General features: G+C 50.5%; 1 protein-coding gene across 1 annotated transcript in view; it reads left to right on the top strand.

Annotated features, from left to right (window-relative positions):
* The window catches only part of SPSB4 (splA/ryanodine receptor domain and SOCS box containing 4), a 63,372-nt gene that overhangs the window by 6,562 nt on the left and 29,369 nt on the right, over positions 1-27,441 (top strand). Inside the window, exon 2 of the mRNA XM_049785361.1 lies at positions 7,385-8,239. Coding sequence (XP_049641318.1) covers positions 7,546-8,239 — 694 coding nt within the window. The 5' untranslated portion in view covers positions 7,385-7,545. The remainder of the gene's footprint in view (positions 1-7,384; positions 8,240-27,441) is intronic.

Consider the following 27,441-nt stretch of genomic DNA (forward strand, 5'->3'; position numbering starts at 1 on the left):
CCTATGGAGGACACAGGTCAGAACCCAATGGGCTGTTTCTGTTGGAGACAAGCTGAGTATCCTGCAGTTTGTGGGGTGATCTCACTGCTCTGAGCTCACTGACATTCCTGGGCTGACCCCTCCGAGGTGAGCTCCCCCTGGAGCAGAATGATGGCCTCCACCCTCCTGCCCTCTCAGCTCCCGGAAGTTTGAGCAGACACGCCATTCGCCTCCACACACACCCAGAGAGAACTGTGAGCCCCAACATAGCGAGCACCAATTCCTCCACCGCCTTGGCAGACCCTGAGAATGGGTTTCAGGGCCTGGACAACCGTGCTGTAGGTCACCTCCAGTGCCATGACATCATCTCGGAGTCTCTTCTTTTGCCTGCCAGGGGCCTGGGAAGGGCCCTTGGCAGTTTCGTCTTTGTTTTCTTACTCAGCGTCATCGCCAGTCTGGGTGGTTACTTCTGGATAATGTCATTAAATGTTCCCATTGCAAGCATGGTCTCAGAAATGAAGTTGGGGGAAGGACAGGGTGGGGTGCTAACTGGCCTTTTTGACTCTGACTGGCCTTCCAGTATGGGGTGAGAGTCAATGGAGTGGTTGTGATTAGGAGGTGACAGTTTCAGGTCTTTTGTCTGTAGGAATGGAAGAGAAATGTGGCCAGTGCCTAGAGAAGGGAAGGAGGGGCTAGGCCCCACTTGGCTGCTGTACCCCTAGCATTCAGTGATCTCCATGAACTGCTGGCTGACTGGTTAACTAAGGACTTGGGGGACCAGTCCACAGAGGCTCACAGGTGACAGTATGTGGGTGATGCTTAGGATCAACAGCTCAGAGGCAGTGATCATGTTAGTGACAAAGCTAACATGATCCATGTTGGAGCCAGAGTGATAGTACAGTGGGTAGGGTGTTTGCCTTGCATGTGGCTGACCGGAGTTGGATCTCTGGCATCCTATATGGTTACCCAAGTCTCCTGGAGTAATTCCTAAGTGCAGAGCCATGAGTAACTCCTGAGCATTTATGGGTTTGGCCCCAAAACAAACAAAGTAAAAGAAAGAAGATTGGCAAGACAAGAAAGTCTCGCTGTCTCAAGATGGTCAGATGTTTAGCACAGGGGCCAGATAGCACAGAGGTAAGATGTTTATTTGCCTTGCACATGGCCAACACATGATGGACCTCGGTTCGAATCCTGGCATCCCATATGGTCCCCAGGCCTGCCAGGAGTGACTTCTGAGCGCAAAGCCAGGAGTAAAGTCTGAGCACCACCAAGTGCGACCAAAAAACAAAAAGACAAAAAATAAAAGTTTAGCGTGGACTACTGAGTCCTGGGTGATCAGGGCAGGCTTCTTATAGGGGATGATCTCTCAGGATTGAGGAGGTAAAGAAGGAAGGACTGGGATTCCAGCCAGCTGGACAGAGATGTGGACTAGCATCAGGACTGCCCTGTGTCCCAGCTCTGGCCTTGGTGCCCATCTCCAGCTGGCCGATCTGTCCCTCCATCCAAGTTTGACCATTGCCCTTGACAGCCTCTGTGGCCCAAAGCCAAGCCACTTAGTTGCACCGTGAGCCAAACATTTATTCAGTCACCGGAGGCTGAAGGATGTGGCTACTAATCAGGACAGGGTGGGTGCAGGGGTGAGAAAGGGAGTGCTGAGCGATTGCCCAGCCCCCACAGGGAGCAGAGGGTGGGGGACCCTAAATAGGGCATGGTGCCCTATTTAGCCTTCGCTTCCATCTTTGTCCTGGGCTGCACTTGCCTTTGACTTTCTAGCAGAACTGCTTGCGTGTGGTTGCATCTGAAGATGTACCCAGCATGGAGCAGGCCATCCCTGTGGGGCCACATGGTTAAAGGAGATTTTATATGTGCAGGGGCCCTGTCTCAGATCTCACAGCTGTCTCTCCTGGTCTCTCCTGAGCATGGCCCAGGCTAGTGAGTTTGCAGCTTTTCTGAACTGTCTGCCCAGAAGGGATTTGGGTCCTGCCCTGGGTTGATTGCTCTGTTGCCGGTGTTCCTCAGTAGAGCAAGCCCTGATTTTGTGGGGAGCTGCAAAGGAAGCTATGCACAGTCTAGGGGACACCCCCAGCTCTGCAGCTAAGAGAGGGCACCTCTTGCCCTCAGAGAGCATCACGGGGCTGGCACTGCTGCCCTGCTGGGCTATGGCTCTGCTGCAGCTCCTGGCAGGTAGACAAGGCTCTGCTCAGGCCAGTGTTAAGCAGTTTCCCTATGGAGAGGCTGCTTGTGAGCAGGGTGGAAAAGGTCAGGGAAGCAGAGGGCCAGACCCATCCTTCAGTGTGATCCTTGGGATCCTTTTGCAGGCAGTATCCACTTTAGCCAAAAGGGATTCATGCCTTGGAAGACCCGTGGTTTTAGGGCAAGTGATGAAAGCAGGAGGAACTGGGAGCGATAGTACAGTGGGGCAAGGCATTTGCCTTGCATGTATCTCACCTGGGTTCAACCCCTGGCATCTCATATGGCCCCGGAGTACCTCTAGGACTGATTTCCTGAGTGTAGAGCCAGGAATAATCCCTGAGCAGGTGTGGAGTCCCCTAGAAGAAAGATTAAAAAGCATGGAGAACGGGGCAGGTGGTGGCATGTAGGGCTATTCAGCCTGGGGTATACTATTATTATTGTGATGGTGATGATGAAAATGATGCCAGGGAGTGAAATTAAGGTTTGTCATAGGCAAATTAGGAGCTGTACAGCTGAGTCCATTTTTGACCAGCTCTTCCATCTTTTAGGCCTGACTGGGGGGGGGGGGCTGCCACCCCTGTTAGAGCCTTTCTTTCCTCCTGCTTATTAGTATGGAAGCACATACTTTGAAATGAAAAATGAATTATCTTTTTTTTTTTTATTTGAACACCTTGATTACATACATGATTGTGTTTGGGTTTCAGTCATAAAAGGAACACCACCCATCACCAGTGCAACATTCCCATCACCAATGTCCCAAATCTCCCTCCTCCCCACCCGACCCCCGCCTATAGATAGGCTTTCTATTTCCCTCGTACATTCTCATTATTAGGATAGTTCAAAACGTAGTTATTTCTCTAACTAAACTCATCACTCTTTGTGGTGAGCTTCCTGAGGTGAGCTGGAACTTCCAGCTCTTTTCTCTTTTGTGTCTGAAAATTATTATTGCAAGAATGTCTTTCATTTTTCTTGAATTATCTTTTTTTTTGTATTTTCTTTTGGGCCACCCGATGACACTTAGGGGCTGCTCCTGGCTATGCACTCAGAAATCGCTCCTGGCTTGGATGGGATGCCAGGGGATCGAACCACGGTTCATCCTAGGCTAGTGCAGGCAAGGCAGACGCCTTACCTCTTGTGCCACGGCTCCGGCCCCGAATTATCTTTTTTGTTTTGTTTTGGAGCCACTCCTGATGATGCTCAGGGATAACTCCTGGTTCTGCACTCAGAAATTACTCCAGGTAGGTTTGGGGGACCATGTAAAGTACCAGGGTTTGAACTCACATCAGCAGCATGCAAGACAAATGCTCTACCCACTATACCATCGCCCAGGCCCTTGAATTATCTTCCTTGCTTTTTGTTGTTATTTGGCCACACCCGGCATTATTTAGGGATCATTCCTGGCAGTGCTCAAGAGATCATTTATAGTGCTGGGAAATCAAACCTGCGTTGGCCTTGTGCAAAGCAAGCACCTTCCCTGCTGTATTATCTCTGGCCTCCCAAGTGAATTGTTCAATAATACTGTGTGCTGATTCTTCTTTCAATGAAGGGAGCATCTGGGGGGGTGGGGGTGGGGGCCTGTGTTTTGTCTGGGTCCCTGAGGATAAAGTACTGAGAGATTGTACCCTGGGATCTGGCTCCAGATCTGGGTTCGAGGTCTATGCCCTGCATCGTTCCACCTTATTTCTGCTCAGGACATGGAGCTCTGGCTTTCTGCTAGGAAGGTAGGCCTGGCATTCTGGTTTAGGCTTGCATTGCTCTTAGACTCACATTTGTGCACATGGATCCTGGTTTGGAGTTCCTGGTTTGTTCCCCTGGCTGGCTCTACTGCCTTTATCCAAGCTCTAGAGCCATGGGCAACAACTGGCTTTTGTTATAATGCTCAGAGACCACACCTGTGATTTGAGAGCTACCCAGGGTGCCCAAGGTCTCTTAGTGCCAGGGATAGAAGCTTAGACCTTATACATGCAAGTTCTGTCTGCTCCCATTTAGCTTTGTTCCCTATGGTGTCTTTTAGAGGTCCACTTGTGTGGTAGAGATTGCGGTGGACAGACTGTTCAGGTGTTACCCTTGGCAGGGTTCAGGAGACTCTTATGATGTTGGGAATGGAACCTGCACAACTTGACCCTTTTTACTTGTCTCTTGGGCCCCTCGAGATGCTTTCTGGCACCCCTTTGCTCCCTGCTGGTCTGGCAATCCTTCTCTGGTTTGGCATCCTTTCCTTATACTTTGGGGTTCAAGTTATAAATGCCTTCTAGTTTTGCCAACAATAAACTAGAAATTTTTTTTCTTTCTTTTCTTCTGGGTGATTTGAGCTACGAGAATAAACAACTTTATTCCCCGGCCTTAGAACTGTCTCTGATGCTTTGCATATTGTTCTGTGTGTCCTGGTTTTCCACCTGCTGAAACATTGGCCCTAGCTCTCACGATGGGAGTGAACATGAGCTGAAACCTGAGTGTGACAGCAGACAGGCCAGAGAGTGGGACTTAAGGACAGAAAAGGAGAGTTTGAGGGGCGAGAGCACAACAGGGGGAAAGCACTTGCCTTGCACGCAGCTTACTTGGGTTCGATCCCTAGAATTCCATATGCTTTCCTAATCCCCTCTAAGGAGAGATTCCTGAGCTCAGAACCTGAAGTGACTCCTGAGCACTGCTGGTATGACCCCAAAACAAAAACAAAAATGGAAAAAGAAAGAAAAGGAGGGTTCGAGACACATACAGTCTGTGCCAGACAGCAGTGGGTTCTTCACTCCTCCTCTGGCCCCAAGACCGAGTGTGCCACTGTTTTTTGACATGCTCTGCCAGGCATGAAAAAGTGCCTGTCTCCTCCAGATTAAGGCCATGGTTGAGTGCATGCTTTGTAGAGGCCCTGGGTTTGACTGCCAGTACCAAATCAAAAGCAAACAGAAAGGCCAAACTATGGCCGTGGATGGGTGAAAGGCTAGAGCACATGCTTGAGTCTCATGCTTCATCCCTTGAGTCACATGGGTTCCTCCAAGCACCCCTCAAGCTTAATCCTGGTGGTCTCCAGAGCATTGCTGGGAGTGGCCTCTAGTCCCTGGAACACTGGATACCACCCAAACAAAATGAAACAAACCAGAATTTACCTGTCTTGTCTCTGAAGAAGTTGTTCTGAACCCAGGAAGGAAGGGGTAGGCCTTTGCCTCTGCTCTGAGTGGCTACAGATCAGTATTTCAGCTTTCCCCACAGTCAGGGTCTACAAGTAGTCCCTGCACCCTGGGGTCTGGCTAGACATCTAGCACTGATGTAGATCCTGGCCCTGCGATGAGGAGGTTTATATTGCGTGTGTCCACGGAGGGGATTTGTACCTAAAAGGTTCTTGCAGATTGTAAATAGGCTGGCACCTCAGGCCTGGTTTCTTCTATTGTTGTGGGTCAGTGTCACCAAATTAAATATTTTGTCCCCACTTTAGAGGCATTTTGTCTTCTACATCCTTGTATGGGGAATTCTTACTAAGAGTCTTGCCTCTCCAGCCTAATTGCACTGTGGATGCAATTTAAGCTCTCAGGGCTACCAAGAATAAGAAGTCATCCCAGGCCCATACAGGGCACTTCTGTGGGCTGTGGAGATCTGGGCACTGTGATCTGTCAGCCTCAGCAATTGAATGTACCCAAGCATCTAGGTTCTTCAGGTTTTGTGAGTTTAAGGTTACTAATGCCTCTGGACTTAGATCTTATTTCTTTCTTAAATTTGTTTATTGGGAGGGGTTAGGGGGATCAAACCCAAGCTGTTTACAAAGGAATCATGTGTTCTACTACTGAGTTACACTGCTGAGCCCATCCCTTATTTATATAATAAAATAGCCATGGTCCAGAGCGATAGTACAGTGCTGAGTGTGCTTACCTTGCACCTGGCTGATCCAGGTTCAATCCCTGACATCTTCCAGAAATGATCCCAGAATGCAGAGCCAGGATTAAACCCTGAGCACTGCCAGGTGTGGCCCAAAACCCATGAAAGGATTTTAAAAGTAATAAAATAAAGGGGATCATCGAGATAGCACAGCGGTAGGGCATTTGCCTTAGATGCAGAAGGACGGTGGTTCAAATCTCGGCATCCCATAGGGTCCCCCCAGCCTGCCAGGAGAGATTTCTGAGCCTTAGTGCCAGGAGGAACCCCTGAGCGCTGCAGGGTGTGACCCAAAACCAAACCAAAACAACAACAACAACAAAGTAATAAAATAAAATAAGCAATAACAAAATTTGAAAATGCCAATGACACCAAACCAATTACAAGAACTTACTGGGCCGGACCCACAGTACAGTGGGTCTGGGTCAACCACTTCTCGATTCCCAGCATAACATATGGTCCTCTGAGCCTGCCAAGAGTGGTCTCCTGAGTGCAGAGCCAGGAGCAAGCCTCAAGTATCACCAGGTGTGGCTTTAAACGCCCTCTCCCCTCAAAGAATTACTGGATGTGAATTCTGAAACCAAGTCGACCTTATCCTTCCCATATTTATGTATTCATTTATATCTTTAGTGAAATAAAGTAATTTTGTTTAGAAAAATAGGGAGGGAGCGAGGGAGGGGAAAACATATTTGCAGATGAATATTTCTAAGATAGAGAAATGTGCCTGCCTCTCTATCTTAGGACCAATCTTTGCTTTTTATTCTCTCCTCTTGAAAATGGAATAATCGGGCCCGGAGAGATAGCACAGCGGTGTTTGCCTTGCAAGCAGCCGATCCAGGACCTAAGGTGGTTGGTTCGAATCCCGGTGTCCCATATGGTCCCCCGTGCCTGCCAGGAGCTATTTCTGAGCAGACAGCCAGGAGTAACCCCTGAGCACCACTGGGTGTGGCCCAAAAACCAAAAACCAAAAAAAAAAAAAAAAAGAAAATGGAATAATCATACATGCCTTTAGGGGAGAGGCTAAAGGATTAAGTGAGCAGATAAGGGGAATCTATATTTAGCAGTGGCAAGTCTGAAATAAAGTGCTAGTGTCTTCTTTTTTATTGATTGATTGATTAATTGATTGATTAGTTCGTTGGTTGATTGTTGGGTCCCACCCAGTAGTGCTCAGGGGCTTACTTCTGACTCTGGTTCAGAAATCGCCCCTGGCAGGCTGGGGGACCAGATGGATGTTGGGAATCCCTCCTTGATCGGCCACATGCTAGGTAAACGCCCTAGAGCTGTGCTCTCCTCCCGCCCCATAGTGTCTTCTTGGCCTAGAGACTCTGGCTGACTATTCTAACGACAGCCCTTTGCTTGTTTGCAGGAGCTTGGGCCCCAGCGCCGCCCCGGGGGAGGCAGGCGGTGGGGGTGTGCCCACCCAGAACCTGGTCCCTAGTGTCCACCCACCACGAGAACACGCTACCACCAGGTAGCAGTGACCCCGGAGACCTCTGGCGGCCCTGAGCCATGGGCCAGAAGCTGTCGGGGAGCCTCAAGTCGGTGGAGGTGCGGGAACCGGCACTGCGACCTGCCAAGAGGGAGCTTCGGGGAGCAGAAGCCGGTCGTCCCACTCGGCTGGACCAGTTACTGGACATGCCAGCTGCTGGTCATGCAGTGCAACTGCGACATGCTTGGAACCCAGAAGACCGGTCTCTCAACGTCTTTGTCAAGGAGGACGACCGCCTGACCTTTCACCGCCACCCAGTTGCCCAAAGCACCGATGGCATTCGGGGCAAGGTGGGCCATGCCCGCGGCCTGCACGCCTGGCAGATCCACTGGCCGGCCCGGCAGAGGGGCACCCATGCCGTGGTCGGTGTGGCCACAGCTCGCGCTCCGCTGCACTCGGTCGGCTACACAGCCCTGGTGGGCAGCGACTGTGAGTCTTGGGGCTGGGACCTGGGCCGGAGTCGACTCTACCACGATGGCAAGAACCGGCCAGGGGTGGCCTACCCCGCCTTCCTGGGGCCCGAAGAGGCCTTCTCGCTGCCCGACTCGCTCCTGGTGGTACTGGACATGGATGAGGGCACACTCAGCTTCGTGGTGGATGGCCAATATCTAGGTGTGGCCTTCCGTGGCCTCAAGGGCAAAAAGCTTTACCCAGTGGTGAGCGCCGTGTGGGGCCATTGTGAAGTCACCATGCGCTACATCAACGGCCTTGACCGTAAGTGGGGCACGATGAGGAAGGGGAAGGAAGGGTGGGGTGGGGAGCCCTCCCTCTGACCTTGGGGTACTGCTTGGAGATTCTGGCTTAGCGATGGCTGCCTGGGGTTTGAATCTCCAATATGTGACTGTTGATCTTGAACTGTGGCTCAGTTTTCCCTTGAGCAAGTGGCTGCTGAACTCAGGCTGTGGAGACAGAATGCCTGGCTCAGTGGCTGGCACCTAAGGAGACTTTCTGTGTTGATATTGTGGGTTAGGGAGGAATGTCTGCTGGGAGTCTTTCTTCTTTTTCCTGAGCTCCAAACTCCGCATAGGGGACAGTGTTGTGGAGAGTTTCCAAGAACCTGGAGTACCACACTGTCCTCTTTGCCTGTTGTTATTGCTGCACCAGCTACCTGCATCTAAAATCTACCTTGCTCAGAACTGTCAGTTAAGTGTGGGGAACTGCTTGTCATTTCCCATTGCCCATCATCTCCTGGGCCTCAAAGACCAAGCATGGGGGAATCTCTGACTTTTCCAGGGGGATCCAGACATCTAGATCAGGCTTTTATGTGCAGGATTTCTTTCTTTCTTTTCTTTTTAAATTTATTTTATGTGCAGTTTTTATGCTTGTATTTTGTGTGAGTACTTTTCTCTTTTTCCTGCAAACAGGAAGTTTGTAAGTCCATGTGGTTGTTTTGACTCATTTGCACTGTCAAACAAGGGGGTGTCAAACCTGGCTGGGGTGGGCTTGTATCTTGGTGCTCTCAGGCCCTCCTGGCCCAAGGTTTGAAGCAGACGGCAGCTGCAAAAGATATGTGATATGGGCAAGTGTAGATAGCAGACAAACCATTTGCTTCTCTCACCAAGCTGCCCTGTGTGAGAACTCCCCACCTAGAATCCCTGAAATGGTAATGACCTGGGGAGGCAGCTGTCAGGACAATCTGAATGACCCTTTTCTGCTGTCATGTCTGGTGGCCTCATACACTCTTCTGCACCAGCACCAGTGGAATAGGTGGTTTCCGGAGTGAGGGCTGTCTTCTATTTAGAGTAGGTGAGTTACTGTGACCCTAGTCTTGACTCCAGCCCAAAGTGCAGGATGAAGGTGGAGTCAAGTGGCCACTGATTTTGACCTTTTTTTTTTAAACATTTGTTTATTTATTTATTTAGATTTTTGGCCTACACCCAGAGCTCACAGGTTATTCCTGGCTCTGCGCTCAGAAATCTCTCCTGGCAAGCTCGGGAGATCATATGGGATGCCAGGAACCTAACCCAGATCCGTCACAGGTGGGCTGCATGCAAGGCAAATGCCTTACTGCTTTGCTATCACTTTGACCCCTGATTTTGTCCTTAAGTCACCTTAGGGACTGAGGATCATATGGGATGCCAGGAATCTAACCTAGGTCAATCCCAGGTTGGCCACATGCAAGGCAAACTCCTTACTGCTTCGCTATCACTCTGACGCCTGATTTTGTCCTTATATCACCTTAGGAGCTGAGGAGCCTATCTCAATGTCAGCTGGGTAAATCAGCCCTGGACCTTGTAGACAGGTCTTCACTTCAGACTAGGTGACCGAACATTCCCCAATACCCACAGATGTCATTTTCTTGCTTCCCAACTTAGGTGGATGTGTTCCCAGTCTTTGCCCTGATGGATGGCTGTTCTGGGTTCTGGCATCTCTCATGCCATATTCTTGACCACCATCTCCATGATCTATGGTCCATGCCTCCAATGAGTTGCTCTAAGGCCTTGTTCTACTCACCTATAAAATGGGTCCATCTCTACATCCCTGTGTTAGTGGTACAGGAGGACTTCATAGGACAAATCCTAGTGCTTAGAGAGCCAGAATCAAAGGCCAGCAGACACCCCATGTGCAGTAGCCTAGGCGAGACCTATTATCCAGGATTCTGGGGCACTGATTTATGCTCAGGCTGGGTCTGCTTCTCTGTTGGCAGAGAAGGCTGAATGAGCCTCTTGTAGATGGAAGGATCTGATGGTGTGAAACTGGGAGAATGGATATAAGGAGGTGGTGGGAGGGGTGCATTTGGGGTTTTGAAGATCTGGACCCATCAGGCCTGGAAAGTGGGACTGGCACTCAGGTTTTGTTGCACCCAAAGGCCTGTCTAGCAGTTTATCCACACAAGCCAGTTTTGTCCTTAATACTTTTAGGTGGCGCCTCTTCTTGGGGTTAGAGTTTGATACTGTCCCCGGGTATGAGGGCCTAGAGGTTCAACTCTGGACTTGGGGGGTCTACCGGGTGGTTACCAGAGCAAGCTGATACTGAGCTGGTACTGGGCATCACTTAGTAGCAAAGGCAAAACCTAACAGGGCAGTTTTGGGGCCTTGCACATGCCATAGGGGTATTTGCGAATGAAACAGCTTGTGCTCTAGCCCTTTGGGCTATTTCCTAACCTGGTCCTTGCCCCCTGTTTGGGTTCAACTCTGGACTTGGGGGGTCTACCGGGTGGTTACCAGAGCAAGCTGATACTGAGCTGGTACTGGGCATCACTTAGTAGCAAAGGCAAAACCTAACAGGGCAGTTTTGGGGCCTTGCACATGCCATAGGGGTATTTGTGAATGAAACAGCTTGTGCTCTAGCCCTTTGGGCTATTTCCTAACCTGGTCCTTGCCCCCTGTTTGGGGGCCTGTCACACACCAGCTACTCCTTGCTCTGTGCTCAGAGCAACCTCTGGTAGGGCTCAAGGAATTTTGTGTGTTGTGGGGGATTGGAACCAGGGTGTGGCCTCCTCAGCCACAGTGAAAACAAATGTCTCTGAAGTATCTGATCTCTCCCTGACAGTTTTAGCTCATCTTATCTTTTTGTTTGTTTTTATTTTTGTTTTTTGAGTCACAGCCAGCAGCGCTCAGGGGCCACTTCTGGCTCTATGCTCAGAAAATTGCCCCTGGCAGGCACGGGGGACCATATGGGATGCCGGGATTTGAGATTCGAACCACTGTCCTTCTACATGAAAGGCAAATGCCTTATCTCCGTGCTATCTCTCTGGCCCCTTATCTTTTTGTTTGTTTTTGGTTTTTTTGGGGTGGGGGGTCACACCCAGCAGCGCCCAGAAATTATTCCTGGCTCTACGCTCAGAAATCGCTCCTGGCAGGCTCGGGGGACCATATGAAATGCAGGGATTCAAACCACAGTCCTTCTGCATGCAAGGCAAATGCCTTACCTCCATGCTGTCTCTTTGGCCCCTCATCTTAAAAAACTTTGAACCAATGCTTCATTTTACAAGGAATACAGCATTACTAGAGGGTTGGCTCAGAGCCTCCCTTCAGGGGGGGATCATGCAGCTTTACCTTATCAGAGAGGACTGTAGCAACAGCAGGAAATGGAACTGGGGACAGTGAGACTGTTCATCCCACTGTGACTCCTGGCCTTCAGTAGCGGGTTTGGGGCAGCCCTGTCTTTTCCCTGTTCTGGCCACTCTTCTCCAGTCCTCCCCTCCCTCTCCCAGCTTGCCATTTAGCTCTGTAGGGGGCATTTCAAGAACTCTTTATAAACAGGCCACAGGCCTACTTGGGGGCGCCTGGAAGACAGCTGTGAGGTGTGTCCGGGTGGGAAGGTTCTGTAATCTGCTCCCCTTTAGACTGACCTATAGAATTCCTCCTCCAGCTGCCAGCTCTTCTGCCCATCCTGTTAGCCAGGTGGACAGAGATATCAGCCTTGTCTGTTCTTGGGTGCTGAATTGGGCATGACTGGAGGAGGGGATGGGAGCCCCAGATAAAAGGGACCTGAGTGTCCTACAGCTTTGGGGGTAGGAGGTGGGCAGATAATGATAATCTTTTTTATTTGTGGGGGCCCATGTACTATCTCTTAAGCCCAATTATCATCTTTTTTTTTTTTTTTTTTTTTTTTTTTGGTTTTTGGGTCACACCTGGCGGTGCTCAGGAGTTACTCCTGGCTGTCTGCTCAGAAATAGCTCCTGGCAGGCACGGGGGACCATATGGGACACTGGGATTTGAACCAACCACCTTTGGTCCTGGATTGGCTGCTTGCAAGGCAAACGACGCTGTGCTATCTCTCCGGGCCCCCAATTATCATCTTTATTGTGGATACCACCCAGGTCTGTACCTCGAGCTAGGACTTTTATTTTATTCTGGGGAAAGCCACATAGTCTGGCTTGAGTGAACTTTCTCATCATTGTGCCCATTTTACCATTGGGGAAATTGAGTCTGAGGTAGAGCAAGGTTTTGTTTGAGTTCACACCGCAAGGAAGTGCTAAGCAGAGTTTATTTGCTCAGGCCTCCTGGGCCTGAACCTCCCCCCTGCTCTCCCAATAGGGCTGACCACCACCAGGCTGGGCCCACAGGGGCTTGCTGTGAGGGCACATGGGTCCAGGGCAGAGCAGACACACCACTCTCCTGGAGCTGAGTGGGAGGGACGTTCTCTTCCCAGACACTGTTCCTAGATGGTCTAATTGATCTGCCAACAAGTATTTATTGGCATAACAGCTCAGCAGGAGGTTGGCAGGCAGCCAAGGCTTCTGGTATTGATGAAGGCCAGAGAGAGTTTTCTAGCGGGGTGATGGCAAAGATGCTCTTCCCTTGCAAGGTCGCCCAGCAGTCATGACCTTAGTGCAAACCTCCCCTATGTCTTTCAGGGGTCAGCGATCCTCCTACCCTGCCAGACAGCTGGATTCAGGGTCTCTTATCTCCTTGGTCCTGGTCCTACCTGACCAACTCTTAGCTCTCCTTCCCTGCCAGACAGCTGGATTCAGGGTCTCTTATCTCCTTGGTCCTGGTCCTACCTGACCAACTCTTAGCTCTCCTTCCCTGCCAGACAGCTGGATTCAGGGTCTCTTATCTCCTTGGTCCTGGTCCTACCTGACCAACTCTTAGCTCTCCTCCCTGCATGGTCTCCAGCCCAGGGCTCTGTACCAGTACTCATAGTTTAGACTATGCTTCTCATCAGACAGACAGACACTCACCATACACACACCTCTCTGTCAGTCCTCATACTCATTTTTAGCCTATGGCTACCCAAGTCAAATTGGGAACCTAGGAAGGCAGGATATTTACCTAAATGTAGATCCATGTTAGCTTTTAAAAAATGGACTGTGTATGTAGCGATTCAAGGAAAGGGAATTGGGGATATCCCCCCAGACCCTACACTCTCCCAAGCTCCTTTCCCTTCTATAACTAGTTTTTTGTTTTCTGTAACAAACCTGGTGATGTTAAAGATGATAAACATAAAAAAAAAAAAAATAAAAATAAAAAAAAAAAAAAAAAAAAAAGATGATAAACATATATGATGCCTGGAATTGAATCTAGGTTGTCTGCTTGTGATGCAAGTTCCTCACCGGCTGTACTACTCTTTAGCCTTATGTGGCATTACCTTTAACTATTTGCTTATTTTCCCCTTTATTGAGGGTGAGTTTGGGGCACATGGTGTGGTGCTCAGGGCTTACTCCTGGCTCTGTTCTCTCAGAGATCATTCTCAGGGATCTCAGAGATCATTCATGGTGTTGCTCAGGGGATTAATGGGATATCAGGAATTGAATCAGGGAGTGCTACATGTAATGTAAACACCTTACTTATCTCCTGATCCTTCTAGAATAAATGCGCATGAATATCTAGCTTCTCTATACCTGCCTCACTCTCTTTTCCCTGCTGCCCCTGGATTCTGCTGGCTCTGAGCTGCAACCTACCTTCCTTACCCCACCACCACTCCTGGTTCTGAGTGACCATCAATGCCTTTCCCTGCAATTCATGAGTGCCCAGTTCAGGGACTTTTTACATTCAGAAAGTGGCCTCTCCCACTTTATCTCCATCCAAAGGAACCAAGTTTGAGCTGAGGAAAGACTTTTGCTTGCCATTACTGCCTGCATTGAGGGTCTCTCCCCAGAACACTGCTTAAGAGGTTTAATCCAAGAAGTCCTCCTTCAGGATGGGGACTTTGAAATGCAGACTGGTCAGATCTTCAAGAGAGGAAGTGCCAAACCTGACTGTCTTTGAGCTGTGACCCTAAGCCTCAGTTTCCTCACCTGTAAGAGCAATAGAAATTTCTTTTGGGTTGAAGAGGTAAAACAGGAATTAAGGTGATTGCCTTGCACATATCCAACCCCACTTTGATCCCAGGTACCATAAGCACTGCCCAGAGTGATTTCCTGAGCACACAGAGTAGGATAACACCTGAACACCACTGCTTGTCACCCAACTCCTCCCTCTACATAAACACATTTCCTTTGCCTCAAGATGGCAAATGAGAGATAGCATGGAGGTAAGGCGTTTGCCTCTCGTGCAAGAGATCATCTGTTCGAATCCTGGCGTCCCATATGGTCCCCAGTGCCTGCCAGGAGCAATTTCTGAGCCTGGAGCCAGGAATAACCTCTGAGCACTGCCAGGTGTGACCCAAAAACCACACACACACACACACACACACACACACACACACACACACACACACACAAAAGATGGCAAATGAAATGCAGAATGGGGCTAGAGCCTGACACTACAGAAAGCAGGAGAATTAGAACTCCAGTGGACAGCCATGGTCACTTGCTGTTGTTTAGTGCAGAATAATTATTAAGAAATATTGGGGCTGGAGAGATAGCACAGCGGTGCTTGCCTTGCAAGCAGCCGACCCAGAACCTAAGGTGGTTGGTTTGAATCCCCGTGTCCCATTTGGTCCCCCGTGCCTGCCAGAAGCTATTTCTGAGCAGATAGCCAGGAGTAACCCCTGAGCACTGCCGAGTGTGGCCGAAGGAAAAAGAAAAAAGAAATATTGGTCCACATAGGCTGGTCGAGACAGACGTTTTTAGATATGAGGCCTCTGAGTTTCCAAGGTCTGAATTTGGCACAAGTGAACATGGCTGTTCAAGGCTTCCTGGGAGGGTTTGGGCAATGTGGCATGGGCAGAGTTTGCTCTGCAAGACTGCCCCAAGGACTTGGCATCCTCACTAGCTCTGCCAGCGTGTGTCTCCTGCAGGGATGAGCTGCATGGGAGAGCAAGTTAAGAGGCTCCTGGCATGCATTTCCAGATCTCCAGGGCTGGCGGAAGGGTATAGGTAGGCTCCGGAGATCATGCGGGTGGGGAATCTCCCTCCGAGAGCTGGGAGGATTTCCCAAGGTCATTGCTCCTCAGCAGAAGCAGAATGAAAACCTCCTGTGGGCATTGTAGCTGTGCCAGACACATAGGGGAGGAGAGATTGTGTGCAGTTGGCATCTGAGATGTGAACGATGCAGGATGCAGGAGAGGGAGGAATTGAATCTTCAGATTTGACCCCAAGGTCATGCATCCCTTTATTCTCTCTCTCTCTGTGTCTCTCTCTGTGTCTCTGTCTCTGTCTCTCTCTCTGTCTCTCTCTGTCTCTCTCTGTCTCTCTCTCTCTCTCTCTCTCTCTCACACACACACACACACACACACACACACACACACACACACACCCCACATGGGGTCTCCATGAGTTTCTAGCCCCATGAGGCTTTCTATGCTCAGGAGAAGGGATGACATGTCTGTTCTTAGCAGCTCCTGTGACCACTGTCTCCAAAAACCCTCCATAAACCAGACAGGAGCACCTGGTGACCCCCAAAGTCTGCATTGGGTGTGGCAGGATGAGGGGGTGCGGCTGCAGATGGAGAGCAAGCATCCCACCCACCCCCTATCCTCCGGGCCCTACTGCAGACCTGGGGCAGTTAGCATGAGTTACAGCCCAACCCAGACACTAATAAGGCTCCAGTCTGAGGCCTCCATAACTCAGGCGCAGGCGGTGCGCTTAATGGCCTCCCCATCAGATCTTCAGGACTCATGATTTATTTGCTTGGGATGAAATGAAACCCTGGCAGCAGGGAGCTTGGAAACTACTTTGGGGTTGGCCTTTATAAATAGTGCTGCAAGCTCCTCCTGCCTGATGACTCATCTGCTGGGAGCTCAGCGCACCCCCCACCCTACCCAAAGCCTCACTTGGTGGGATACCAGGTACCCATCACCTCTTCCCTGTGGGGTCAGTAAGGGGCCGAAAAGCAAAAGCATCCTTCTATTATGGGGCCGGAAAGCTAGTACAGTGGGTAGGGCAGTTGCCTTCAATGCAGCCAACCCAGGTTTGATTCCAACATTCCATATGGCCCCTTGAGCCCTGCTAGGAGTTCTGTCTGAGCTTAGAGCCAAAGTAAGCCCTGGGTGTGGCCTGTAAACCAAAAGCCAAAAAATAAAGGGTCCTTGTCTCTCTCTGCTTTGGGACTTTTCTTTATTTATTGGCCCCTTCTGCACATGCTCAGCTGGTGTTGGGGAAAGGTTTTGTCATCCACTCCAGAAGGAGTTCACTTGGGTTTGGTGAGGGGGTCTTGAGCAGTAGAATTGAGGCTCCAGGGGCCGGAGAGATAGCATGGAGATAAGGTGTTTGCCTTTAATGCAGAAGGACGTGGTTCGAATCCCGGATCCCCCAAGCCTGCCAGGAGCGATTTCTGAGTGTAGAGCCAGGAATAACTCCTGAGCGCTGCCGGGTGTGACCCAAACACCAAAAAATCAAGACCCCAGCTCCAATGCATGTGGGCTGCGTAATTGCGACTGCAGGCTTGTCAGGTGGCATTTGTAGCTCTCAGTTACTTCCCCATTCCCAACCCCTAGCCTCATGGAAGAGGGTGTTTTGAATGATGACTATTTCCGGATCTTTCTATTTTTTTTTTTTTTTTTTTTGGATTTTGGGCCACACCCGGCGGTGCTCAGGGGTTACTCCTGGCTGTCTGCTCAGAAATAGCTCCTGGCAGGCACAGGGGACCATATGGGACACCGGGATTCGAACCAACCACCTTTGGTCCTGGATCGGCTGCTTGCAAGGCAAACGCCGCTGTGCTATCTCTCCGGGCCCTCCGGATCTTTCTTGAGGTTGCCCAGGTGAGGATGGGCTGCTCTGGTGTCCAGCGTGCTGGCTAGCACCATGGGGGTGCTGTGGATGGAGCTCAACCTCCTGCAGCAAAGCTTGTGCTCAGTCTGTTGCCGGCTGCAACACAATCCCAGTTTGGATTGTGGATTCAATTTCATTTGGAGGACCATGAAGGCATTGGGGCCACCAGCTCAGCTTGACCCTCCTGCTCTTTTGTCTCTTAGGCTGCCCGGCATAGGGGAGTTATACAGCCAACTGCAAACAGGGACTCAGTCTTTCTTCCAGTACTGATGAGCAGGCCTGGAGCCCACTCTCTTCCCCATCAGTGGACCTAGGACAGGCCCCTCCACAACATCTGTCAGTTCTGCTTCACCACAGACTGCACTCTTTTTGTTTGCTTTGTTGTTGTTTTGATGCTTAGGGGGTTACTCCTGACTCTACACTCAGGGATCATTCCTGGTGCTGCAAGAGACCTATGGGATTCCAGGGTTCGAGCCCATGTCAGTTGTGTGCCAGGCAAGTAGCTTACCTGCTATATTATACTCTGCCTACTCAGGACACCTCCTCACTTCCACTTCAGTTAAAATTTTTTTTTTTTTTGGTTTTTGGGTCACACCCGGCGGTGCTCAGGGGTTACTCCTGGCTGTCTGCCCAGAAATAGCTCCTGGCAGGCACGGAGACCATATGGGACACCGGGATTCGAACCAACCACCTTTGGTCCTGGATCGGTTTGCTTGCAAGGCAAACGCCGCTGTGCTATCTCTCCGGGCCCACTTCAGTTAAAATTTACCACAATCAAATTTGAAGCCCAAAGTCAGGGCCAGAGGAACAGCTGGACACAGGCTGGGGAGCATGTAGGAGGTGGGATTCAAACCTGAGTTCTGAGTACCATATGGTCTTTTCTCTCTCTCTTTTTTTTTTTTTTTTGGTTTTGGGGCCACACCCAGCAGTGCTCAGGGGTTACTCCTGGCTATCTGCTCAGAAATAGCTCCTGACAGGCACAGGGGACCATATGGGATGCCGGGGTTCGAACCACCTTAGGTCCTGGATCGGCTGCTTGCAAGGCAAACGCCACTGTGCTATCTCTCCGACCCCCCATATGGTCTTCTAAGCACAACCAGGAGTGATCCTAGAGCATAGAGCCCAAAGCACCCCCTGAGTAGTGCTGAGTGTGACCCCAAATTCACCTCCCTCTGTGGGGGCACTAGCCACATTCCAGAGCTTTCTCACATTCCGCCATTGGGCAAACTTCCAGGGATCCCTGGCCTGTCAGGGGGACTTGGCCACCTTCTTCCAGAAGGACCCTCTCTTCCCTCCAAAACCCCTGGTTCCCCATTCCCCCTGCCCCAGTCAGCTTGGGACCAGGGAGCAGAAAGAAGGTTTCCTGCAGAAGAGGGTCCTAAGCCAGCAGCAAAGGTCCAGGGCAGGGTGGGGACTAGAGGTATGTCAGGAATGTGTGGTTGAGGGGTTCCGGGACACTGCTGAAGGCTGCCTGGGGGAGGGGCAGTGTTGGGGAGCTGTGCCTTTGCCTGGATTCCTCTTCCCTCCTGGAAAGGGCAGACTAGATCATAATGATGAAACATTTGTGCTTTCTCACCTTTGACTTGGCACTTTGACTTGCCATCAGAGAAGTTGGTTTTTACATTTCTGGGGTGCCTGTTCTGTGTCTATTTGGGTTTTAGGATCTTTGCAGAAGGGGTTAGGGATAGGTTTTTCTGCACCTCTCAGTCCTAAGTACCTTAGATTTCTGACTTGCTTGAATCATCCTGCCCTGCACTCTTCTAGCTACCCAACCCCCAAACTCTGGCATCTGCACCCTGTGGGACTGCTGATCCCCTCCACTCCCCAGGCCCATTTGGGACCCTGGCCCCAGCCCCTCCTCCACGTATGCAAACAAATTCAGAGCAGAAGTCAAAGGCCAGAGCTGGGCTGTGCCCCCATCTCCCAGGCAGGAAACGCCTGGTGTCCAGTTTCGCCCCAAATGCCCCTTCATCCACCCTCACTCCTCCAAAGGCTTTTTGTCCACAAACCGAGGGTCAGTGCTCCCCTGGTGGGCTCTGGTGCTTCCTGTCACCCTCACTGTGCCTCTGTGAGGACCAGGAGAGCAGAGTTCGAACCCTGCTGGCTCCTGCTGCACAATGACTGCACAATTACCCTCCAGCTTCTACTGTACTGTGAGGGTCCAATGTTGAGCTTGTTTGGGGAGTAGGAAAGTGAGAGCATGCTTGCTGCCACTCTATCTCCTGGGGGTCTGCAGGCTCTTCAGTGGGCTGCTCTCATCCCCGCCGCCATTTTATTTTCTCTTTGGCAGTGCTGGGATCGAACCCAGAGCCTTACTCCCATGAGATTCATGCTCTGCTTCTGCCTTCTGCTCATGTGCTCATGTGCTCATTATGCTCTTAGGCCCCTCTGTCCCTTGTTCAGTCTCACCGTGACCTGTTTCAGCTATGGGTGGGCACTTGTGGCTAGGGTTTCGGTGTTTTTGGTTTTTGGTTTGGGTTTTGGGACCACAGCCTGCCGTGTTCAGGGCTTACTCCTAGCTTTGTACCCCCATCTGAGTGACCTCAAGGATCACTCCTGGGGAGGCACACTCCAAAGACCATATGGGGTGTTGGAGATTAATCCTAGGTTGGCTTCGTGCAAGCAAGTGCCTTATCCCTGTCTTACGGTTCCAGCCATCATGGGCAGGTTTTGTTTGACAGCAGGACCTGGGCAGCCATGGACTTCCTTTAGCCTTCACAGTGAGGTCCCTCACCTATGCCAGGATCTGGAGAGATGGAAGTTCAGGGACATACCCTCACTGGTTTTGAGGGGACTATGGGACCTGCGCTCTGTAACTTCCCAGGTAGGTAAGGATGGTGCTGGCTTCTCTCATATCTCACCCTCTTCTAGGCAGAGCCTGGAGTGCCTTTCTATCTAGCATGGGTCTTGGGTGCATGTTCTCAGCCCCCATCAAGAGGACCCTGGGATGGGGGTTGGGTGAGTTCTGGCTGCAGCCCTTTCTCTGGGCAGGCCTGCAGGGCAAACAGGGCTGTAGATCCCAACAGAGGAGGTCATACCCCTAGTCTCCCTTTCCCGAGGTGCCCTCTCAGCTCCTTGCCAAGAGCTTGGGCTTGAAAGTGGCTCTTATATTCAGTGCTGGCTGGTGGGGAACCCATCCTGCACTTCTGCATCAGTGTCACTGTCTATACAGGGCCATTCCTGTGGTGATAGAGGGGCTATGAGATTGGGGGGGGGGTACAGAGTGAGGATCATGCACTTTTCCAACTGTCTCTGCCTGTTTTCACCAAGTGGTGTTTATGCAGGTTCAGGGGAGACTGGTGATGTAGCCCTTCCCTGCCCCCTAAACTCCCTCCTGGCCTCTCTGTGTCCTCCCCCCATGCCACCCGGGCAGCTGCCCCAGCCTATAAATCAAACCTGTCCCTGGAGACCTCTGACCCAAACCAGATGGCAGCCTGCAGTGCCCTGAGTTTCCCGTCCCAACCCCCTACCCGGCCCCCTGCTGGCTTGTAGGCAGCTGTCCTGTCAGTCAGGCCCAATCTGCTGCTTTGCTGGGATCAGGGGGACCTGACCTCTCACTTAGAGACTGTCTTGGAGACATTCCGCCTAGCCCTAGAAAGTCTCTGAAGGGTTTGTTGGAGTTCTCTAGGCTGCAGACTGCATTCTGGTCTGGGAGGCAGGACTAGTACCTGCCACTGCCTTTGCTTTCTCCACTTCCTCCCTCCTTCTCTCCCCCTTGTTCCCCCTTCCCTTCTGCCTCCTTTTGTCCTCCAGCTCCTCCTTCCTCATTTTTCTTCCTTCATCTCTCTTCTTCCTTCCTTCTTCTTCCTCCCCCCCCCCCCCAACTACTGCCGCCTTCTCTGGAGACCATCTGCAGTGCCCCGATCAAACCCTATTTTGCTAAGTGTAAGGCAATTGCCCTTATACTGTGCTCTCCCTGCACCCCAAAACAAGTGTAACTCTGCATCCTTTTTTACAGCCAAAGCATCTTTAGCTGGCGCCTCTTGGCTGGAGGGACTCTGAGAAAGATCGATAGATGTGAGGAACCCTGGTCTCATCTCGGCTCAGAGGGAGAACAACCAGCTCCCATGGCTTAATTTGAGTGGCTTAATTTTGGGAAGAAGGGGGGAGGAAATTGTTTACACCCAGTGATGTTTAGGAGTTGCTCTTGCCTCTGCACTCAGGAATCACTCCTGGCGGTTCTCAGGGGACCCAATGGGATGCCAGGGATCAAACCCAGGTTCAATGTGTGTAGGGCAAGAACTTTCCCCACTGTAGTATCTCTCCAGCCTTCTTTCGTGATTCTGAAGTTGGCTTTGGGCTAGGTCCTATCGATCACTCCCCTGCTTGTCCTTTGGGCCACTTGCCAAGCCCTCCGCGGGATTACCCACTCACTGTATTTGCTGCAGTTTCTGCTAACAGAGCAGTGGCAGCCAGCCCTCCTCCAGACTATCAGGGAGCTGAATTCTAGGTGAGACTGTCTAGCCTCCTCTACTTTCATTTCGGACTTTCTCAAGGCCCCCTTGTCTCTGTGTCTTGTGGTAGAGCCTTGAAGGAAGCAAGAGATCTCCTAGGTTGCTGCAGATTCACTCCCTATCCTGCCCGAGAGACTTTTCAGAGCTTAAAAATGCAGTAAGTGGGGCCTGAGAAATAGTGCTGGAGGTAAGGCGTTTGCTGTGTATGAAACTGAGTCAGCTGTGACTAGGGTTCAAGTCCCCTATATGGTCCCCTGAGTTTTGCTAAGAATCCACTGTTGAACACAGAGCCAGGAGCAGCCTCTGAGCACAGCTAAGCTTGTCCCCAAAAGCCCACAAAACAAACCAATAAAACAAAGGTAAGGGCATTTGAGCTAAATGAATATTTGAGCGGAGACATTTTTGCAACCTGAAAAATAAATGCCTTGTTTCTGGGCGGAACTTCCTGCCTCTGCATTTTTTTTTTTTAGGATGGAAATGGGGTTCAGAAGACTTGCCTGGTAGGGTCACATCAAGCAGGGCCAAAGTAGTAGATAGACACTGTGCAGCACTTTTGTACAGCCTCATGGCTTCCCATGATGCTGTGTTGCAGGTGACTGTGTGACTCTTGTGTATGTTAATCAACCTCACAGTGATTTATGCCTCTTTCCTTCCTTCCCTCCCTCCCTGTTTCTCCCCTTTCCTTCCTTCTTTCCTTCCTTACCTCTCTTCCTTCCCTTCCTTCTTTCCTTCCCATCCTTCTCTTCCTTCCCTCCCTAACTTCCTTCTCTTCTTTCCCTCTCTTCCTTACTTTCTTTCCTCCCTTCCCTCTCTTTTCCTTCCCTTCCTTCTTTTCCTTCCTTTTCTCCCTTCCTTCCTTTCCTCCTTCCCTCTCTTTCTTCCTTTCCTCCCTTCCCCTCCTTCCCTCCCTTCCCTTCCTTCCTTTCCTCCCTTCCCTCCCTTCCCTCCCTTCCTTTTCTTCTCTTCCTTCTCTTCCTTCCCTCCCTTTCTTCTCTTCCTTCCTTTCTTCTCTTCCTTCCCTCCCTTTCTTCTCTTCCTTCCATCCTCTTCCTTTTTTCCCTTTCTTTTCTCCTTTCCTTCTCTTTTCCTCCCTCCCTTCCTTCCTTCCTTTCCTCCTCCCTTTCTTTCTTCCTTCCTTCCCTTCCTTCCTTCCTTCCTTCTCTTTCTTCCCTCTCTTCCTTCCTTTCCTTCCTTCCCTCCCTTTCTTCTCTTCCTTCCCTCTCTTCCTTCCTTTCCTCCCTTCCCTCCCTTCCTTCCTTTTCTTCTCTTCCTTCCCTCCCTCCCTTCCTTTTCTTCTCTTCCTTCCCTCCCTTCCTTCTCATCTCTTCCTTCCCTCCCTTCCTTCTCTTCCTTCCCTCCCTTTCTTCTCTTCTTTCCATCCTCTTTCTTTTCTCCCTTTTCTCCTTTCCTTCTCTTTTCCTCCCTTCCTCCTTCATTCCGTCCTTCCTTCCCTCCCTCCCTCCCTCCCTCCTTCCCTCCTTCCCTCCTTCCCTCCCTCCCTCCTTCCCTCCCTCCCTCCTTCCCTCCTTCCCTCCTTCCAAGCTGGCCTGCGCAGAGTCCCTCAGGAAGGTGAGGCCTCCTGGTGAGACGAGTCACCAGGTGAGTTTACCTCATAAAAAGCGCAGTCGCTAGTCGGAGTCACTAGGCCTGTCAGAACTAACAAATCTTCCAAGCAGAGGTCTGTTCTGCCCTTTCCTCCATGAATGAGGCTCAGAGAGGTCACTTAACCTGTTTGAGGTCACTCAGTAAATGTGTAGCCCAGCCAAGCTCCCCTTTGGCTTTGTCTCACTGCTACAATGACTGGGTGTCATTGAAGCCATTAGCACACCCTAGTTTAGGGATCAAGTGGGGGGCCACCAAAGTGAAGCTGGGCCTGAATCCTATGGGGCCAGTCCACCTCAGTGTAAGCTTTAGGATCTGGGCACCACTGACCACTGTGTCCTGCCAGAGTTGGACTGGGTGCCAGCCGCCAAGGGCCCATTGTGCCCTGCTTCTCCCTTCTCACCCACCCCCCTTCTCCATGGCAATCCTATACCCCCCCACCCTCCAAATCCCAGCTGCACAACTCCTCACAGTTAGGGCCAGTCGGGCACCAGTTTCTGAGCCTCCACTTGCTCTCCTGGAGAGTGGAGGCTGCCAGCTGGATTGGTGATGGGTGGCACTGGGAAGGTGTGTTGGGTTAAGCCAGGGCAAACGTTCCTTCATGTTTATTTGCTTATTTTGATTTTTGGGCCGCCACACCTGGCAGAGCTCCTGGTTCTGCACTCTGGATTCACTCCTGGCAGTGCTCAGAAACCATATGAGATGCCAGTAATCGAATCCAGTTTAGCTGCATTGCAAGACAAGCGCCCTCTCCACTGTCCTATTCCTCTTTGGTCCATGAAGCATCAAAATTCTTTTTAGGGTTACTTCCTTCCCTCCCTCCGCCTTATCCTGAGCCCCTCCCATTTTCCCCATTTCCATCTCAAAAGGGGGTTCCCTGCATCTCCGGGCAAGTATTTTAGGAGAAAGGTGCCTATGTCTTTGACCATGTTGGAGCCACAATCCCCATTTCTCATGGTGCTTGTAGGACCATTTGCTGGGGGACTGTTTGTCACACCAACCATGCCCAGGTCTGATCCTGACTCTCAGGAATCACTCCTGGTGGGGTTCAGGAAGACCCTCAACAGTGCTGAGGGTCAAGCTGGGTCAGCTACATGCAAAACAGCTTCTCAAGCCCTGTGTTATCTCTCGTCCCCTGTCACCCCCACTTTCCCCTACCCCCATCCCCATGTCAAGACCTGGCTAGCCAAGGGCGACCCTGTCCGACCCTAGGCAGGAAGCTTCCCCAGTTCTGCCCTCTATGAGGTGCAAAAGCAGGTTCCTGGGGGTGAAATGAGGCTGCAGTTGTCCCCTGCCTAGTCCCCGAGGGACGGTTTAGGAAGGATTTCCGAGGCGGAAAATGTGAGAGCCCTGCACAGCTGTGTCCTGGTCGGCAGCGCCATGGCTACGGGAACACAAACGGTTCCTGGCTGCATTCCTTGCTTCCTCCCAGCTCCCCCGATTCCGGGCTGGACTCCGTGTCAGAAAACGCTATAAACCCGGTGTCATGTGGCCATGTTGTCCGCCAGGGCCCAGACAGCAGGAGGGAGGAGAGAAGAAGGTTCAGTTTTCAATGCCAGCCCCAGGACTGGGTGTGTGGGAAGCATCCTGGGAAACAGCTGGGGCCCTGGAGCTCGGGGATGAGCCCAGAGCTAGGGCCCACTGAATGGGATCACACCCCATTTCCCTGGCACACTGAAAGGGATCATCATACTGCTGAGTTTCCAAATGAGGGGAAGTGGAGAGCATATTCTCAGACATCTGATACCTAACAGGCTGCAGCCAGGGGCCCCATGAGCAATTTGGGCTGGGCAGGGTGGGGGCCAAGCCTGGATTTCAGGAACCAGAGCAGATGTGAGGAGACAGAAATATTCAAGACCAAAAAACGGGGGAGAATGGAGCGATAATACTGTGGGGAGGGCGTTTGTCCTGCATGCGGTTGATCTTGGGTTCGATCCCCATTTTCCCGTATGTGCCCTGAGGACGCCAGGCGTGATCCCTGATTTCAGAGCCATGAAGAAGCCCAGAATATTGCCAGTTTGGCAAAAATAAATAAATAAATAAATAAATAAATAAATAAATAAATAAATGAGGATCCAGGATACAAGAAGCACTCTTTGCTTCAGCTGGGATCCTTCTTAGTTAGCTTCTTCTTTCTTTTTTTTTTTTGTTTGTTTTTTGTTTTTGGGCCACACCCGGTGGTGCTCAGAGGTTACTCCTGGCTGTCTGCTCAGAAATAGCTCCTGGCAGGCACGGGGGACCATATGGGACACCGGGATTCGAACCAACCACCTTTGGTCCTGGATCGGCTGCTTGCAAGGCAAACGCCGCTGTGCTATCTCTCCGGGCCCAATATTTTTAGGTTTTAATATTTATCTTTTTTTTTTTTTTTTTTTTTTTTTTTTGGTTTTTGGGCCACACCCGTTTGACGCTCAGGGGTTACTCCTGGCTATGTGCTCAGAAATCGCCCCTGGCTTGGGGGGACCATATGGGACGCCGGGGGATCGAACCACGGTCCGACCTACGCTAGCGCTTGCAAGGTAGACACCTTACCTCTAGCGCCACCTTCCCGGCCCCAGCTTCTTCTTTCTATAAGAGTCCTGGGTTGGCCAGTGAAATCAGGTTGTTTTTGTTTGTTTTTTTGGGTCACACCACGTGCCACTCAGGGCTTACTCCTGGCTCTATGCTCAGAAATAGCTTCTGGCAGGCTCCGGGGACCATATGGGATGCTGGAATTCGAACAACCGTCCTTCTGTATGCAAGGCAAACGCCTTACCTCCATGCTATCTCTCCGGCCCCGTGAAATCACGTTGACCAGACAGTCCGGTTCCAAAATCAGAGGTGACACAGCCAGAGATGGAAGCGTGTTGGGCCTCTTCAGCATGGCCCTCTCCCCTGGACCTGACACTTCTCTCCATGCATCTATTGCTTCAGCTAACTCAGCTGCCCGCTCACACACCACGGCTCTTTCCCAGCACATCACTGCTAGGCCTGCTTCCCCTGGCCAACCTGCCAGCTGGATGGAGTCCCCTGGCTGAAAAGCAGGACTTTATAGGAGCCCTGGCAGGTTCCATCAGATTACGCTCTGCCAAATTTCCTCGAGCATGGAGACCCTTTGGATTTCTAATTGCATTTCTCTGCATTATCTATCTTTTCCAGCTTGCACTGCTTACATGATTCGTAACATAGTAACTGATATGTTTTACATGCGCATGCGCACACACACACATCTGACTCTAAGCATGAAGGAGCTTATAATTTCAGAGGAGTTGGGTTGTAGCTGGCATTTAGACAGAAGCTCTTTGCAAGGAGGATCCATATTGAATGAAACAGGAATCGATTTCAATTTTTGTACCTTTCATTTTTGCAGGGGCACATAGGTTGGACCATACTTAGTAGTGCTCAGGCAAACATTCCTATGTGCTCAGGTGTGATCCTTGGTTGTGCTTAGGGGGACCATATGTGGTGTTAGGGGTTGAACTGGGGCTGGTGTGGTGCAAAGCACTCCTGTGCTATCTCTCTTTTCTAGAAACTTTATTTCTTCTTCTTTGTTTCTTAAAATTTTATTTTATTTTATTTTATTTATTTATTTATTTATTTATTTATTTTTTTTTTTGGTTTTTGGGCCACACCCGGTGACGCTCAGGGGTTACTCCTGGCTATTGCACTCAGAAGTCGCTCCTGGCTTGGGGGACCATATGGGACACCGGGGAATCGAACCGCGGTCCATCCAAGGCTAGCGAAGGCAAGGCAGGCACCTTACCTCTAGCACCACTGCCCGGCCCTTAAAATTTTATTTTAGGTATCAGTGGTTAACAAAATAGTTAATGTCAGGTTTCAGGCATGACCATTCTAGCACCACATCCTCTATCAGTGTCTGCTTCCCGTCATCAGTGTCCCATAGACGCCACCCTCGTTTCCCCACCACCACCAATTCTCAGGTCCTGTGGTTTTGGGTATTTGTCTATCCCTACAACGTTTCTTTATGTCTGATATATAAATATGTGTGTATGTGTGTATATATATACATATATACATGCATATACATACATATATATACACATACACACATATATACATACACATACATATATATACACATATATACACATATATACATATACATATATACACATATATACATATACATATATACATACATATATATACATACATATATACATATATATACAATAAGTCATTCACTCATATTCACGATGTAGTAACAAGTTGTAGGATTTCATCTTTTTCTTTCTTTCTCGTTCTTTTTCTTTCTTTCTTCGTCCTTCCTTCTTTCTTTTTCTTTCCTTTTTCCTTCCTTCCTTCTTTCCTTCCTT

Source organism: Suncus etruscus, chromosome 13, assembly GCF_024139225.1.
Source record: "Suncus etruscus isolate mSunEtr1 chromosome 13, mSunEtr1.pri.cur, whole genome shotgun sequence".
Lineage (NCBI taxonomy): Eukaryota > Metazoa > Chordata > Mammalia > Eulipotyphla > Soricidae > Suncus > Suncus etruscus.